This window comes from Pavona decussata, unplaced genomic scaffold (assembly GCF_977016875.1).
Source record: "Pavona decussata unplaced genomic scaffold, jaPavDecu1.1 SCAFFOLD_16, whole genome shotgun sequence".
Classification (NCBI taxonomy): domain Eukaryota; kingdom Metazoa; phylum Cnidaria; class Anthozoa; order Scleractinia; family Agariciidae; genus Pavona; species Pavona decussata.
The window spans coordinates 1,324,442-1,343,346 of record NW_028145439.1 but is presented as its reverse complement, the minus strand read 5'-3'; the positions used below and the strand labels follow the sequence as shown (position 1 = coordinate 1,343,346).

Sequence of the window (18,905 nt, the reverse complement as noted above, 5' to 3'; positions counted from 1 at the left end):
ACATAATGATATTACAACTGAGCAATGTGCCACTGCTTTGACCCAAAGTGAACAGGAGTCCAGTTTCCCGCGTCAAACATGCTGACAGATTCCCAAGCCATTCCTAACCACTTAGGGCATTAACTTCTTTAATTAAAAACTTCAGTGCCACTTTTACACCAGAAGTAGAAATTAATATTTGTATATATTTATTTTAATGTATATAACATATGTCGCATCATTTATTTAGTTCTGTTAATTGACTTTATTATTATATTTTATGTCACTGAAGAAATTCTGAGCCAATTTTAACTGCTCTTCAAATTCTACTAAGACCAAATTTATAATTTATTCCGAAAGGTAGGTACGGTAGATGGATATGTGAAATTTTGTCCGCTTTGTTAAGCAAGGGCATGATTAACGTGTGTATGACAATTTACCAATTCACAACAATCAATGTTTGTTCGTCGAAAAGGCCAACATCCGTCAGCGTGTAAAATCTCAGTCAGTTTTTAATGAGAATGTTTGGTTAGATACAGAGAAAGTACATTTGTTAAAACGAGAAACATTCATGTCTGACTCACATAAAGGAGATCGATCTATTGTCTACCAGAAGTGTTTCTTTTTTTATTTTTTTTGAAATATATATTTGAAGCAATGCTTTACCCTTAAGCTGCGAGCAACAGCAAAATAAAAAAAAATCCTCATGTGCAAAACTCATCTCGGCAATCTTGCATCTGTGTTAACATAACTACAAGTGTTTTCTTCTCACTGTCGTAATTAGCGATGACAAAAAGATGGGCGCACAAAAGCTGCACAGATTTGTCTGCGGATGTTAAACATGAAAAGTTTATTCTAACATTAGGTAAGAAGTCCATGAATGTAATCAAAGTTAAACAGGGGGGCGGGAGGGTGCGGGGTTGGAGGATAGGGAGGACACCTACCTGTTTCTAGCATTGTTTGCACTGTCTGATTTCACTTATTTCATAAAGGAAAACACAAATTTCTTCAAAATATGCCTGAACGGGCTTTTGTTAATATACTCGCTTTCAAATGATATGTGCAAGGAAATTGTTTTTGTAGCTTATTTTGCCAGGAACTTGTCCCTTCCTTTGGAAGCTGACTTACCGATAAAAAAGTATATGTATGCTAAAAGCGAATGACAATTTCATAGTTTCTTATTGCTTCTATTTTATCACGTGTAAGTACTTAGTGTTCTGCTAACAATTAATTAATTAATTGCAGAACAGTGTTGCAACTAAGGCATTCTAATAACAAAAAATGTTATTTACACTTTTTTAAAAGTAATTTTTCAAAAAAGATCTAATTTTGAACAATTTGCCTCAAAATGGATTTCTGTGTCAAGTTTTCCATCTAAAGCATTTTCACGACGAATATCCCAGTTAAACAAAGAATACTCATTTTTGTTGTTATGGTGGTTTTGGTTTTGTTTTTATCTTTGCCATGCTGCACACATTACAAAACACAGTACAAACACATTTTTTTGAGTCAAAGGTAAAAAATGGTGTGGACACCTTAATGAAACCACGCAGCTAATATGAAATTACGCTTGCACACAAAAATACAAGATTGAATGATCAGGCACTTTAACAATGGATGAACAAGAGGAAGAAGATCAGAGAAAAACTTGTACGTGCTCACATTCGTAATTAGCACTGACAGGAAGACGCAACTTTTATGGATTGACAGAAAGTGTTTTTGGCGGCCAAATATGTGGATAGTTTATTTTAAGTGCCCGATTTGATAATGGAATTGAACGAAACACGAACGTTTTGAAAAATCAGTCACAAAAATCCCCAGCTCTATTTTGCACAAAAAGTTATTTTTAAGAACTAGAGGGAGAGTTTTCCTCTTTATTGTAACGTTGCCATTTAAAAAAAATGAATATATTTTTCAAAGGTACATCTTTTATTTTGGAAATTAGACATTTAATTATAATTCAATAATTTTTATTTGTGCTCATACAACAGGAGGAAGTGTAATTAGACAATATTTGATTTTAACACCTGCAAAAGCAATGAGTATGCATAAAGCTGGGTGAATTCTGGGTGTATATATAAGCTTCAGGCCTACGACGACAACTAACAGTATTCATATTGCAGTAACATGACGATAGCAAATTTCACTGAAAATGGAGGGCAAATGAAAAAAGAAGAGCTGTTTTGCTCAGCAGGTTACAACAGTTTTGGATACAGCAGGGTAACAGGCCTTGCAGTTTCCGCGGTGAACATTTTTCTGTCTGTTACGGCAATCCTGGGGAATTCTCTGATCCTGGTCGCCCTTCACAAAGAGAATTCGCTTCATCCGCCATCCAAACTCCTACTTCGCTGTCTGGCGATATCCGACCTCTGTGTTGGTCTTGTTTCGGAGCCCCTCGCTGTCATCTTCTGGATGTCTACCATCTTCGAACGTTGGAATTTCTGTCGCCACATATTTGTTTCACTTGTAGTAACAGGTTATATTTTGTGTGGAATGTCTTTGTTGATTATCACCGCAATTAGTGTGGACCGGCTTCTCGCCCTGTCGTTGGGACTCAAATACAGACAAGTTGTGACTTTGAGGCGAACTTACATGTTTTTAACTACGCTTTGTGTAATTTCTGTTGTCTTTTCAACCATGTACGTGAAAAGTAATGAAATCGCTGTTAAGTACAGTCAGATATTGACCACCGTATGTTTAACAACCTCAAGCGTTTCTTACACAAAGATTTTTCTGAAACTCCGTCAACGCCAAAACGAAGTTCAAGAGTTTGAATTGTCAAGCCAATCTAGTCAGCTCAACATAGCGCGATTCAGAAAGGCAGTATCCTGTGCATTGTGGCTGCAATTAACATTAGTTTTTTGTTACCTACCAAATGGTGTGTTCCTAATTATGTCGTCTTCAAGTGAACGGCCATCTCCCTCTCTTGGTATCGTCAGCAAATTTACTTTTACTTTAGTTTTCCTAAACTCGTCATTAAACCCGCTTCTTTACTGCTGGAAAACGAGAGAGGTGAGGCAAGCTGTAAAGAGTATTATTAAGCAACTATGGTGCTGTTCGGCTTAACTGAAATGTGCAAAGTAGGCCAACAGTTTTGGAGGAGGAAGGATGGTGCAGTGAGACTGTTTATTCCTATGTCAGGGAACATGTTAGAGATTCAATTTTCTGAATATCACATATTTTTCACCTCAACGCGCACCTATCTAACCAAGGGCTAACGCTGGAACGTCAGCTTTTGTGTGTCTTACAAGTGGCTAATTTACCTCATCTGTGTAGAAAAAAAGAAAAAACACCACCTCCACCCACCCCCCACAGACGTAGCCCGAAAGTTTCTTTATAAACTACCCACCCCCTCCCCCTTCCAACTGTCTTTATGTTTTGACGTGTGGCATAGTAGATGTTACACTTAGACCTGTAACGCTGGAGGCCCCGCTTTCAAATCCTCTTCCCTACGACTGACTTAGATTTTAAGCCTTTAGAACTCAAGCCAGCTCTTTCTAGCATTGCGTGCACTTGCTGATTTCACTTATTTCACCAACAAAAGCCTCTAAAATATGTCTGAACTGGCTTTTGGTTATGCTCCCTCAAAAACGTCCAAATGATATGCCAACAAAATTGTTTTTGTAGCTTATTTTACCAGGAACTAATTACTTCCTTTAAAAGCTGTTTTACCGATAACAAATATATGTATGTAAGCTAAAAGCGAATGACATTTTCATATTTCTTATTGCTTCTATATATGCACGTGTAAGTACTTAATGTTCTGCTCACAATTAATTGCATTTTGCCATGTTATTGAGAATGGCCGCTGAGCGGTCGAGACGTGTTTCGATTTTAGCGTTTCTTTTTTACAGTGATATCCTTTTCAAATAATTTATTGACTTGAATTTGTAAGCTAAACAAAGCTTTCCTGTATTTAAGGTAAATATTGTGAAATTAGTGAAAAGCACTTCTTTTTGTCATAACTTTACGTTTTACGTCTGCAAATAAACTTTCCATCTTCCGGAAAAAACATCCTGCGATGTCAAAGCTGATTTTATTTGTAAATATATCTAATGAATGTGGCCGAGAACTTGCCATTTATACAAATTCGATTGGAAAGTGGTCAAGAAGAGTGTTGCAACTGTGACATTCTAATCAAAGACTTGAGCTAAAAAATTGTTCCTTACACTCTTTTTTAGGTATTTTATCGAAAAAGATTAATTTTGAACAATTTACCTTATAACGGATTTCTGTGACTGAACTTTTCCAGCTAAAGCGTTTTCCAAAACGATGAATATCCCAGATAAACAAACACTACTTATTTTTTTGCTGTTTTGTTTTTGATTTTTATCTTTGCCATGCTGCATACATTACAAAATGCAATACAAGCACAGTTTTTCGAGTCGAAGGTAAAAAATGGCGTGAAAACGTAAACGGAATCACGAGGTTTATGCGAAATTAGGTTTCCTCAGTCACAAAATACAAGATTGAATGATCAGCTGCTTTAACTATGGATGAAGAAGAGGCAGAAGATCGAAGAACAAATTATATGTTAAAAAGTTAATAGTTCTTAATCAGGAAATCATTTCTTAGGACGCCAGAGATGTAGAGCTGGGGATCTCAGAACTAAGAGATTATGAATCTTTAGCAAAGATTCGAAAAGAGCAACAGCGAAAACATAATAGGCCTTATCACGGTTTTCGACGCCATTTTGACGGGTAGGCAAACAGGCTTGAAATAACAGTGTTTGTATGGAAATCCGATGCCAAATAATTTTCATAAAACCTCGCTTCTGAAAAATTCATGAATTGGAAACTTTTGGTACTAGGAAAAGGATTTTAAGAACGAAATTGGAGGGATGTAGCTGTGACAGAAAGCGTCCAGTCGTGTTTTGAATTTTCCATACATTTCCCTGTATTTTTTCCCGCGAACTATTTTTAGTAGCAGCTCACGGATCGTTCGCTATACAGTCAAATGTATGGAAAGTTCAAAACACGACTGGACGCTTTCTGTCACAGCTACATCCCTCCAATTTTGTTCTTAAAATCCTTTTCCTAATGCCAAAAGTTTCCAATTCATGAATTTTTCAGAAGCGATGTTTTATGAAAATTATTTGACATCGGATTTCCATACAAACACTGTTATTTTGAGCCTGTTTCCCTACCCGTCAAAATGGCGTCAAAAACCGTGATAAGGCCTATTCCCTTGGGTTGCAACAGTCTTCTCGGCCATCTTACAACTCCATTATTTTTAACGTATAACTGCAGGTGCTTCATGCTCACATTCGTGATTAGCACTGACAGGAAGACGCGACTTGTATGCATTGACAGAAAGTGTTTTTGGCGGCTTAAGAAGTGGATAGTTTAATTTAAGTGCCCGACGCGATAATGGAATTGAACGAGACACGCACGTTTAAAAAAATCAGTCACAAAAATCCCCAGCTCTGTTTTTCATGAAAGAATTATTTTTAAGAATTAGAGGCAGGGTTTTCTTCTTTATTGCTACATTGCCATGTGAAAAAAAAAATAAATATATTTAGCAAAAGGTACATCCATATTTTTATTTGTGTTCATGAACGTGGGTAAATTATACAACAGACGGAAGTATAACAAGACAATGTTTGATCCCTTAACACCTGCAAAAGAAATGATTATGCGTCAAGCTGGGTGAATTCTGGGTGTAGAAATAAGCTTCAGGAATACGACTACAACTACCGGTATTCATATTGCAGTGACATGGCGATAGCAAATTTCACTGAAAATGAAAGAGAAATGAAGTATGAAGAGTTGTTCTGCTTAGCAGATATAAATAGTGACGTACACAACAGGTTAACAAGCCTTGCGGTTTCCGCGGTGAACATTTTTCTGTCTGTTACTGCATTTCTGGGAAATACTCTGATCCTAGTCGCCCTTCACAAAGAGAATTCGCTTCATCCACCGTCTAAACTCTTGTTTCGCTGTCTGGCGATATCCGACCTCTGTGTTGGTCTTGTTTCGGAGCCCCTCGCTGTCATCTTTTGGATGTCTACCATCTACAAACGTTGGAATTTCTGTAGCCACATATTTGTTTCACTTGTAGTAACAGGTTATATTTTGTGTGGAATGTCTTTGTTGATTATGACCGCAATAAGTGTGGACCGGCTTCTCGCTTTGTCTTTGGGACTCAAATACAGACAAGTTGTGACTTTCAGGCGAACTTACATGTTTTTAACTACGCTTTGTGTAATTTCTATCGTCTTTTCCACGATGTACGTGAAAAGTAATGAAATCGCTGTTAAGTACAGTCAGATATTGACCACGGTATGTTTAACAACCTCAAGCGTTTCTTACACAAAGATTTTTCTGAAACTCCGTCAACGCCAAAATGAAGTTCAAGAGTTTGAATTGTCAAGCCAGTCAAGTCAGCTCAACATAGCACGCTACAGAAAGGCAGTTTCCAGTGCACTGTGGCTGCAGTTGACGTTAGTTGTTTGTTACCTACCAAACGGTCTGGTTACATTTTTGGCGACCAAAAGTAGAATATCTCCATTTCTGTCTCTGGTCAACAAAATTTCCATGACTTTTGTTTTCTTAAACTCGTCATTAAACCCGCTTCTTTACTGTTGGAAAATGAGAGAAGTGGGGCAAGCTGTTAAGAAGACAATCAAGCAACTTTGGTGCAGTTCGGCTTAACTGAAATTTGCAAAGTAGGCCTACAGTGTGAGGGGAGCAGGAATGACGTAGTGGTACTCCACCCGGTGTGTTCTTGGTTCTTTCCCGGAGTTGACGACATAGGTTGAACTGATCTGGGTCGTTGTCGTTGGTTCTTGTCCTTGCTCCGATGGTTCAGTTTTCTTCCCTCCACAAAGCAGGGATGGGACAGGACTCCTCAGACCCTCCCCCTGCATTTGCCAATGCAAGCTGCTGTGGAAACACAACGGTAGCAAGTCGTGGGTCACAAGCAACGAACGAAAAAAATCACGTTGCAGTCATATTAGTATACTACATGTTCGGTCCACAATATTCGCATCTGTAATTACTAGCTACAGGAAGAGTGTCTGCAGAAATCGTTGGGAATAGACTGAGGGTTGTAAAACTTTATTTTACGTGTACAAAGCTGATAATGGAAATCGAACATGCAGTTAACATTGGAAATTTATGAGTATTTTCAACATTAGACTGAAAGGATTCAAATTTAGAATTTGTAAACGGAATTTTCCTCCTGATTCTTATGTTAAAGATTTAATTTTCTGACATAGGTACATCTGATTTCCGAATGATACTAGTTTTCAATAATGCAGTCATTTTCATTTGAGTTCACTGATGGAAGAAATAAATACACAATGGTTGGACATAATTTAAGTGTAAAACCATCGATTTTCTTTCTTACAAAAAGCAACGATAATATGTGGAGCTATGAATAAATGAATGATCATCACAGTTACGTACGCAACATAGCAGCTGCGAAAAGAAAGCCTGAAAAAATTCAGTTTAGAACGGGATTTGAGCCCATGACCTCTGGGATACCGGTACAGTGCTCTACCAATAGGCCATTTCCGGGTTGCGTTAACCTCATTATGAAAGCGAGGCTAAATGCAAAACTTTTCATCTGAAAATTAGTTTTGTTTGCATATGAATGAAAACTATTTTTCATAATAAAAACTTTGCACTTAGCCTCGCTTTCATAATGAGTTGCTGTGGAAACACAACGGGACCAAGTCGTGAGTCACAAGCACGGCAACGAAAGAAAAATTTCACGTTGCAGTCATATTAGTATACTACAAGTCCGGTCCACAATATTCGCATCTGTAATTACTAGCGAGAGGAAGAGTTAACATTGGAAATTTGTGAGTATTTTCAACATTAGACAAAGGATTGAAATTTAGAAATTGTGAGCTGGATTTTCCTCCTTATTCTTATGTTAGAGATTAATTTTCTGAAATATGTACATCTGATTTTTCGAAATGACGCTAGCTTCCAATAATGTAGTCGTTTTTGTGTGAGTTCATGAAAGAATTAAATACACAGAGGTTGGACGTCATTTACGTGTAACAATATCGATTTTGTCTCTTACAAAAAGCAGCGATAATATGTGGAGCTATGAATAAGCGAATGATCATCACAGTTATGTACGCAACATAACAGCTGCGAAAAGAAAGCCTGAAAAAAATTCAGGCTTCTAGGGGACTCGAACCGATGACCTCTGCAATACCGGTGCATTGCTCTACTATACCAACTAGGAGCTGGTCATTTTGTGAATTTAATGTACCTGTAGAGGTGATGAGATGAAAGTGAATATATCAAATGTATGAACTTGATTTCATACATTCACATTCAGTATGTGGAGCTGCCGGTACAAGCACGTACTTTGGGCCTTGGGACTACAAACTCAGATATTCAATGATAACAGAAACATATGGTAACAGCGAAAGTGCTGAAATACTGCTTTCCCGCTAAGCAGATTAAACTGGTGACACACACCATCATTTAACAAGCCTTGTATGCGCAGTGTCAGTAAACAGTTTCTGTTCATTGCCTTTTAAAAAGATACTCTGATCCTAGTCGCCCCTCGCAAGTATTCTTCACTTCATCCAAGCTCTCGCTTAATTCTCCAGTGTTGAATGTTTCGTGCATGATATACGTAGATCTGACTTGCGAATGAGAGATCCCGTGTTTGGAAATTCAAATCAAAGCTGCTTAACATTGGCCCTGTTTACCAAAAACAATTTTTATCTTGCCCGAACGTGCCCATAGGACATTCCTGATAGTGTGTCTATTTCATCAATGGCTGATCTAGGGGAGGGGTCCAACCCCACCCCCACCCCACTTATTTTTTAGACCAAAACCGAGGCCCGCACGTAGGGTCGAGGCGCCGAGGTATTTGTTTTCACGAAGAGAAACGAGTCACGTGATCGAGAGCGGGACTCCCATTTACCTTAAGGTCTGCATCTGCCCCTGCTTTCACACATAGTGAACAGGAGTCCAGTTTCCCGCGTTCAGTTTGTTATTTCCTTGAGCGGTGCAAACATTCTGAGAGATTCCCAAGCCATTCCTAACAACTTAAGGCATTCACTTCTTTAATTAAAAACCTCACGGCCTGAAAAATTATGGTACTCCATCTCATCAACATCAGGAAATTATCTGCTCAGTCTCTCTCTGATAATGCGAATTTCAATTGTTACACCTGCAGTAGAAATGAAATATGTGTATATATTTATTTTAATGTATATAATATATGTCGCATCATTTATTTAGTTCAGTTAATTGACTTAATTATTATATTTAATGTCACTGAAGAAATTCCGAGCCAATTTTAACTGCTCTTTTAAATTCTACTAGACCAAATTGAACGTCTTTATTTGTTCGGAAAGGTAGGTACGGTAGGTAGGTAGATATGTGAGATTTTGTCCGCTATGTTAGGCAAGGGCATGATTAACGTTTGTATGACAATTTACCAATTCACAACAATCAATGTTTGTTTGTCGAAATAGCCAATATCCGTCAATTTCTAAAACCTCAGTCAGTTTTTAATGAGAAAGTTTGGTTAGAAAGAAACAGTATATTTGTTAAAACGACAAACATTCATGTCTCAGTCACATAAAGGAGATCGATCTATTGTCTACCACAACTAAACTTTTGAAGCAATTCTTTATCTTTAAGCTGCGAACAACAGCAAAATAACTTCCCCCCCCCCCCCCTTCCCTTATGTGATAAAACTCTCCTCGGAAATCTTGCATCTGTGTTAACATAACTACAAGGGTTCTCTTCTCACAATCGTAATTAGCGATGAAAAGAAGATGGGCGCACGAAAGATGTAGAAATTTGTTTACGAATGTAAAACATGAAAAACTTATTTTATACCTAAGCAAAGAGCACAGTTAACATTAAGTACAAAAGTCATGAATGTAATATATAAGAAAATGACTTTTGGGGCCTTTTTTGAAGCTTTCGTGTTTCCCGTGATTGGCTTACAACGCTTCTAGAAAACAAAAGAACAAACAAACAGCAGAACAATACCCCCAACGTAAAAAACAATAGCGGCTGCTACACAATTTTGAACAACAATTTACGAGCTCACGAGAGCTGTGAAAACTACTGAAAAACTGCACAGGAGATTTCCTTATTAAATTTTGGTTAAGAATAAATGTTCTGCAATTGGTAGATCAGATATTTCGAAATGAAGTAATAAATAATCCTCTCGTTGTTATTTGACTTCATGAAAAGAGACAAAATACACAGCCGGATGGATGTGCTAACAGTATTGATTTTGTCACATAAAAAAGCGACAATCTACGTGCTGCTGGGCGGATACTGAATTATAATATGTAGACTTGAGGTTTTTGAACGCAACTCAGTACAGATATTTAGCATGTGCATATAACAGCAACATGCCGATTGTAAACAGAGTGTTGACAAACCTTGTAATCTCTTTCAACATTTTTCTGTCCATTACTACATTTCTGGGAAACGTTCTGTTCCTAGTCGCCTAGCTGGGTGAATTCTGGGTGTATAAATAAGTGTCATGCCTACGAATACAACTACCCGGCGTTATTCATAACATTTCAGTGACATGGCGATAGCAAATTTGAGTGGATTTGGAAGAGAAAAGAAATATGAAGACCTCTTCTGCTCTGCAGATTTCAATAATGATATACATAACAAGATAACAGGCCTTGCAGTTTCTGCGGTGAACATTTTACTGTCTGTTATTGTAATTCTTGGAAATACTCTGATCCTAGTCGCCCTTCACAAAGAGAACTCCCTTCATCCGCCGTCCAAACTCTTACTTCGCTGTCTGGCGATATCCGACCTCTGTGTTGGTCTTGTTTCGGAGCCCCTCGCTGTCATCTTTAGGATGTCTACTATCTACGAACGTTGGGATTTCTGTCGCCACATATTTGTTTCACTTATAGTAACAGGTTATATTTTGTGTGGAATGTCTTTGTTGATTATGACCGCAATAAGTGTGGACAGACTTCTCGCTCTGTCGTTGCGACTCAGATACAGACAAGTTGTGACTTTAAAGCGAACTTGCATTATTTTAGTCATGTTTTGTGTAATTTCTATCGTCTTTTCAACTGTGTACGTGAAAAGCAATGAAATCGCTGTTAAGTACATTCAGATATTGACCACGGTATGTTTAACAACTTCTAGTGTTTCTTACACAAAGATTTTTCTGAAACTCCGTCAGCGCCAAACTGAAGTTCAAGAGTTTGAATTGTCAAGCCAATTAAGTCAGCTCAACATAGCGCGATACAGAAAGGCAGTTTCCTGTGCACTGTGGCTGCAATTGACATTAGTTTTTTGTTACCTACCAAATGGTGTGTCCATAATTGTGTCGTCTGCAAGTGCACGGCCATATCCCTCTCTTGGTATCGTCAGCAAATTCACTTTCACTTTAGTTTTCCTAAACTCGTCATTAAACCCGCTTCTTTACTGCTGGAAGATGAGAGAGGTGAGGCAAGCTGTAAAGAGTATTATCAAGCAACTATTGTGCTGTTCGGCTTAACTGAAAGATTCAAAGTAGGCCAACAGTTTTTGAGGAGCTGGGATGGCGCAGTGAGACTCTGCTTATTCCTATATTAGAGGACATGTTAGAGATTTAATTTTCTGAAATAGGTACATCACCTATTTTTCACGGCAACCCGCGCCTGCCTGACTAAGGGATAACAATCGAACGTCAGCTTATGTATGTCTTACCAGTGGCTAATTTACCTCATCAGTGCAGTTAATAAAACCATTACCTCCACCCCCCACAGACGCAACTCAACAATTTCTTAAGCAACTACTCCACCCGCTCCCCTCTCCTTCCAACCGTCTTTATGTTTTGACGTGTAGCATAGTAAATGACACACTTCAGTGTACCTGTAAGGTAAAAAAAGTCACAAAGGCCTCAAAAATATGCTTGAACGGGCTTTTGGTTATACTTGCTCAAAAACGTCCAAATGATATGTGCAAGAAAATTGTTTTTGTAGTTTATTCTAACAGGAACTAATCACTTCCCTTGGAAGCTGTTTTACCGATAAAAAAAAATATAAATGTACGTTAAAAGCCAAAGACGTTTTCATAATTCGTATTGCTTCTCTGTATGCACATGTAAGTACTTAGTGTTCTGCTCACAATTAATTGCATTTTTAATTATATATACAATGCTAGCCTTGAAATTGAGAATGGCCGCTAAGCGGTCCAGACGTGTTTCGATTTTAGCGTTTATTTTTTACAGTGAAATCCTTTTCAAATAATTTATTGACACGAATTTGTAAGCTAAACAAACGTTTCCTGTATTTAAGGTAAGTATTGTGAAATTAGTGCAAAGCACTTCTTTTTGTCTTAACTTTACGTGTTACGTCCGCAAATAAACTTTCCGTCTTTCGTAAAAAAACATCCTGCGATGTCAAAATAGATTGCACTTGTCAATATATCTAATGAATTTGGCCGGGAACTTGCCATTTATACAAATTCGATTGGAAAGTGGTCAAGAGGAGTGTTGCAACCGAGGCATTCTAATGAAAGACATCAGCTAAAAAAAAATGTTTGTTTTCTTTATTTAAGTATTTCATCGAAAAAGATTAATTTTGACTAAACTATTTTGCCTTATAATGGATTTTTGTGTCAACTTTTCCATCTAAAGCATTTTTCAAGACGACGAATATCCCAGTTAAACAAACAAGATTTATTTTTTTGTTGTTTTGTTTTTTTGTTATCTTTGCCACGCTGCGCGCACACTTTAACAAAATAATATACAATACAAGCACAGATTAGATACTTTAACTGTGGATTAGCAAGAGGCAGAAGAACGGAAAACAAATTGTATGTTAAAAAAATTAACAGTTCTTAATCAACAAATTATTTTGAAGGACGCCAGAGATATAGAGCTCGTGATCTCGGAACTAAGAGATTAAGAATCGAAGCAAAGAGTCGAAAAGAGCAAAAGCGAAAGGATAAATTCCCTTGGGTTGCATAAGTCTCCACGGCCATCTTACAACTGCGTGATATTTTACGTATAACTGAAAGTGCTTCATGCTCACATTCGTGGTTAGCACTGACAGGAAGATGCAACTTGTATGGATTGGCAGAAAATGTTTTTGGCGGCCAAAGAAGTGGATAGTTGATTTTAAGTGCCCGAAGCGATAATGGAATTGAACGAGACACGGACGTTTTAAAAAATCAGTCACAAGAATCCCCAGCTCTGTTTTGCACAAAGGAATTATCTTTAAGAATTAGAGGCAGCAATTTCCTTTTTATTGCTACGTTGCCATGTGAAAAAAAAAAAGAATATATTTCGCAAATGTACATCAGAAATAAGACACTTAATTATAACTCCATAATTTTTATTTGTGTTCATCGACGTGGGTAAATTATACAACGGACGAAAGGGTAACAAGACAATATTTGATTTTAACACCTGCAAAAGCAATGATTATACATAAAGCTGGGTGAATTCTGGGTGTATAAATGAGCTTCAGGCCTACGACTACAACTACCGGTATTCATATTGCAGTGACATGGCGATAGCAAATATCACTGAAAATGGAAGAGAAATGAAATATGAAGAGCTGTTTTGCTCAGCAGATTTAAATAATGACGTACACAACAGGTTAACAAGTCTTGCAGTTTCCGCGGTGAACATTTTTCTGTCTGCTACTGCATTTCTGGGGAATACTCTGATCCTAGTCGATCCTAGTAACTCTTGTTTCGCTATCTGGCGATATCCGACCTCTGTGTTGGTCTTGTTTCGGAGCCCCTCGCTGTCATCTTTTGGATTTCTACCATTTACGAACGATGGGATTTCTGTCGCCACATATTTGTTTCACTTGTAGTAACAGGTTATATTTTGTGTGGAATGTCTTTGTTGATTATGACCGCAATAAGTGTGGACAGACTTCTCGCCCTGTCGTTGGGACTCAGATACAGACAAGTTGTGACTTTGAGGCGAACTTACATGTTTTTAACTACGCTTTGTGCCATTTCTATCGTCTTTTTCACGATGAACGTGAAAAATAATGAAATCGCTGTTAGGTACATTCAGATATTGACCACGGTATGTTTGACAACCTCAAGTGTTTCTTACACAAAGATTTTTCTAAAACTCCGTCAACGCCAAAACGAAGTTCAAGGGTTGGAATTGTCAAGCCAGTCAAGTCAGCTCAACATAGCGCGATACAGAAAGGCAGTTTTCTGTGCACTGTGGCTGCAGTTGACGTTAGTTGTTTGTTACCTACCAAAAGGTCTGATTACATTTTTAGCGACCAAATGCGGTAGAATATCTCCATTGCTTTCTTTGGTCAACAAAATTTCCATGACATTTGTTTTCTTAAACTCGTCATTAAACCCGCTTCTTTACTGTTGGAAAATGAGAGAAGTGAGGCAAGCTGTTAAGAAGACAATCAAGCAACTTTGGTGCAGTTCGGCTTAACTGAAATTTGCAAAGTAGGCCTACAGTGAGAGGGGAACAGGAATGGCGTAGTGGTACCCCACCCCGTGTGTTTCTGGTTCTTTCCCGGAGATGACGACATAGGTTCAACTGATCTGGGCAGTTTTCGTTGGTTCTTGTCCCTCTGCGATGGTTCAGTTTTCTTCCCTCCACAAAGCAGGGCGGGGACAGGACCCCTCAGACCCTCCCCCTGCATTTGCCAATGCAGGTTGCTGTGGAAACACAACGGGACCAAGTTGTGGGTCACAAGCAACGAAAGAAAAAAATCACATGCACTCACATTAGTATACTTTAATGTAAATATATGAAACATATATTTTGAACTGCGGATGAAAGGTCAAGTAGAAGAAAGATCCTCGCATTTACTACGCAACTTAAGGAGTTTCGAAAAGAAAGCCTGAAATAAATTGAGGCTTAAACCGGATTCGAACCATGACCTCTGCGACGCCGGTGCAGTGCTCTACCTACTGAGCTATCAACCCAACTGGAGCTAGTCATATAGTTCGGTCCACAATATTTGCGTCTGTAATTACTAGCGACAGGAAAGTGTCTGCAGAAATCGTCGGGGATAAACTGTGGGATGTAAAACTTTATTTTGCGTGTACAAAGTTGATCATGGAAGTCCAACATGCAGTTAACAATGGAAATTTATGAGTATTTTCAACATTAGACAAAGGATTGAAATTTAGAAATTGGGAGCGGGATTTTCCTCCTTATTCTTGTGTTAGAGATTTGTGTTAAAAATAGGTTTATCTGATTTTTCGAAATGACACTAGTTTCCAACAATGTAGTCGTTATTATGTGACTTCATGGAATAATTAAATACACAGAGGTTGGACGTCATTTACGTGTAACAATATCGATTTTGTCTCTAACAAAAAGCAGCGATAATATGTGGAGCTATGAATAAGCGAATGATCATCACAGTTATGTACGCAACATAGCAGCTGCGAAAAGAAAGCCTGAAAAAAAAATGAGGCTTGAACGGGATTTAAACCCATGACCTCTGCGATACCGGTGCAGTGCTCTACCAATAGACCATTTCCGGGTTGTGTGAACCTCATTATGAAAGCGAGGTTAAATGCAAAACTTTTCATATGAAAATTAGTTTTGTTTGCATATGAATGAAAACTGTTTTTCATAATAAAAACTTTGCACGTAGCCTTGCTTTCATAATGAGGTCCAAAGCCACTCAGAAATGGCCTATTAAGCTATCAAGCCAACTGGGAGCTGATCATTTTGTGAATTCGTAATGTACCCGTAGAGGTGATGAGATGAGGGTAAATATATCAAATGCATGAATTTTCATACATTCACTTTCAATATGTGGAGCTGCTGGTGCAAATATGTACTTTGGACCTGTGACTGCAAAGTCAGATATTCAATGATATTAAACAGGACCATATGGTAACAACGAAAGTTCTGAAATACTGATTTCCTGCTTAGCAGATTAAACTGGTGACACATACACGAGGGTCCTCAATAGGTTTTTCGGGATCCGGGATTTGGCTTTCTTAAAGGTCGGGATTCGGGATTTTAGCGGAAAAGAGCGGCGATATTCGGAATTAGAACTAGTGACGGGACGCGGGATTTGACGCTTTTACGAATCGGGATGCGGGAAATGTTACTCTAAAGAAACGAGATCCGGGAAGTCCGGTGTGGAAAATGTTTAATGAAATTCTGGTTGTCACCGTGCTGGAAGAGAAAAGAAATTCATTACGGATCCTATGTCTTTACAGATAAAATTTCGTCAGTGCCCCTTGAGTACTTGCAGTTAACTTGAGCTGATAAGCCTAAACAAATGCCACAGAGCTAGCGTACACAACGGCATAAAGGAACTAATTCAAACGGCTCCGAATGATAAGAAATTCTCCATTCGCTAAATTTGAGTAGTTTTCTTCATGATCAAAATCAAAAGGTCGACAGAGAAATCTCGCCACATTTTGATCGAAAAGGAAAATCTCTAAAACGTACTCAGAAAATTAAGCACTTAATTCAGAAGTGTAAGGTACATTAAGCAACCAGCGGGAGTCGCATTTGGCCTGTCATCTTTTCAAATATCGGTTGCAGTCCCACGTTGTGGTACGTGAGTAGTAATGCTCCTCAGACTTCGATGGCCATTATCCCTGACTGAAAAGTTTTCCAAGGATCAACCTGATTAGGAAAGCAGCCCTCACCATTCAATTGAGAGAAAAAGAAAAGGAAAAAGAACAAGCTCTAAAATAAATTGCAAACTGACTTATTAACTGACGTGATTCGCAGGAAACTTTGTTAACGTCTTAAATGAACGATGTCGTCATTATGGTGGAAAGAAATATAAGAAATAATCTTACAGCTAATTTCTCGGTGACCAAAGACCAGTGCCCAGATTTGCAGTGGAAATTTACATCCAACTGAAAATGCCTTTTTTCGTGGACGTAAGGAGCTTGACAAAAATTATGAACTGGCCGGGATCGGGATTAGGCTAAAACAGCGGTCGGGATTACGGAATTGAGGGAAAATTTTGTCTGGGATGGCGGGATTGAAGAACCCTATTGGGGACCCTCATACATCATCATTTGACAATTCTTGCATGCGCAGTGTCAGTAAACAGTTTCTGCCCACTGCCTTTTAAAAAGATACTCTGATCCTAGTCGCTCCTCACAAGTATTCTTCCCTTCATCCAAGCTCTCGCTTCATTCTCCAGTGTTGAATAACATGAACCCCACAGTTAAACTTAAAGAATTGGTTCATGCTTAGCGTGCGTATATCGAGTTATGGATGCACGCGGGAAGTTTGGAGAGCACGAGAGAAGCGTAAGAGTTACGCCGAGAGCAATTCTAGCTTCTTGAGTGCTCTCCAAACTTCCCAAGTGCATCCATAACTGGATATACGCACAGCTAAAAGCATGAACCAATTCTTTTATAACATAGTGAAAATAAAGTAAATGATTCCTGGAAAACGGGTTTTGTTCCAGATTAATTACAAAATTCTCTGTAAAAGACAAAAAGCGGAAATGGTTTCTCAGATCGGTTTAATCTTAACGTTTCATTAAGCTTCATGCTCTTATAGACATAGATCTTTTATGGTGTTGTTTCTCTGTAAAAGTTTTTTAAAAACACAGCGCGCGTATGCTTCCCCCATCTGACTTGCACACGTCATCGGATGGACGCACGGCCGTGCGTATGTTGAGAAATGTACCATGATGACGCCAATAGGAATTAGATTAGGATGCATGCGCGCTATGTTATAATTGATAATGTTTCGTGCATGGTTTGCGTAGATCTGACTGGTGAATGAGAGACCCTTGAGATTCCCTCCCTAACATTCGCCCATTTTACCAAAAACAATCTTTATCTAGCCCGAACGACGTTCCTGATAGTTTGTCCATTTCATCAATGGCTAATCTAGGGGAGGGGTCCCACCCCCCTTTTTTTTTAGACCAAAACCGAGGCTGGTTCGTAGGGTCGAGGCGCCGAGATATTTCTTTTCATGAAGAGGTGCGTGTAACGTGATCGAGAGTTGGCCTCCCATTTACCTGAAGGTCTGAAACCACAATACAATACAATACAATACCCTTTATTTTAAGTGGTAAATGTTCTTAGCTAATTAGCTGCTTTACAGACATACCACGACAAAAAATATAAAAAAATAAAAATAAAAATGATAATAAAAAGAGAGAATGGCTTAAAAATGTATGTACAGTTAAACAATTATTAAAACTAAGAGTGGATCACAAGATCATTACATAATAATATTACAACTGAGCAATATGCCGGTGCTTTGACCCAAAGTGAACAGGAGTCCAGTTTCCCGCGTTCAGTTTGTTATTTCCTTGAGCGGTGCAAACTTTCTGACAGATTCCCGAGCCATTCCTAACCACTAAGGGCATTCACCTCTTTAATTAAAAACTTCAGTGTCATTTTTACACCCACAGTAGAAATTAATATGTGTATATATTTATTTTAATGTATATAACATATGTTGCATCATTTATTTAGTTTTGTTAATTGACTTTATTATTATATTTTCTGTCACTGACGAAATTCTGAGCCAATTTTAACTGCTCTTCAAATTCTACTAGGCTAAATTTATAATTTATTCAGAAAGGTAGGTACGGTAGGTAGATATGTGAAATTTTGTCCGCTTTGTTATTTAAGCAAGGGCATGATTAGCGTGTGTATGACAATTTACCAATTCACAACAATCAATGTTTGTTCGTCGAAAAAGCCGATATCCGTCAGCGTGTAAAATCTCAGTCAGTTTTTAATGAGAATGTTTGGTTAGATACAAAAAAGAGTACATTTGTTAAAACGAGAAACATTCATGTCCGACTCACATAAAGGAGATCGATCTATTGTCTACGAGAAGTGTTTCTTTTTTTTTTTTTTTGAACTATATATTTGAAGCAATTTTTTACCCTTAAGCTGCGAGCAACAGCAAAATAGAAAAAAATTCTCATGAGCAAAACTCACCATAACTACAAGTGTTCTCTTCTCACTCTCGTAATTAGCGATGACAAGAAGATGGGCGCACGAAAGGTGCAGAGATTT

The 18,905-nt window shown here is 38.2% G+C and overlaps 2 protein-coding genes across 2 annotated transcripts; both read left to right on the top strand.

Moving 5' to 3' along the window:
• The first annotated feature begins 2,106 nt into the window (after window positions 1–2,106).
• On the top strand, window positions 2,107–3,045 carry LOC146487230 (melanocortin receptor 4-like). Its single transcript, XM_085084915.1, has one exon. The coding sequence runs from the start codon at window positions 2,107–2,109 to the stop codon at window positions 3,043–3,045; it is 939 nt and encodes a 312-aa protein (XP_084941041.1).
• A 2,651-nt stretch (window positions 3,046–5,696) lies between these two features.
• Window positions 5,697–6,632, top strand: LOC146487229 (melanocyte-stimulating hormone receptor-like). The gene has a single exon (XM_085084907.1). The coding sequence runs from the start codon at window positions 5,697–5,699 to the stop codon at window positions 6,630–6,632; it is 936 nt and encodes a 311-aa protein (XP_084941033.1).
• The last annotated feature ends 12,273 nt before the right edge of the window (window positions 6,633–18,905 follow it).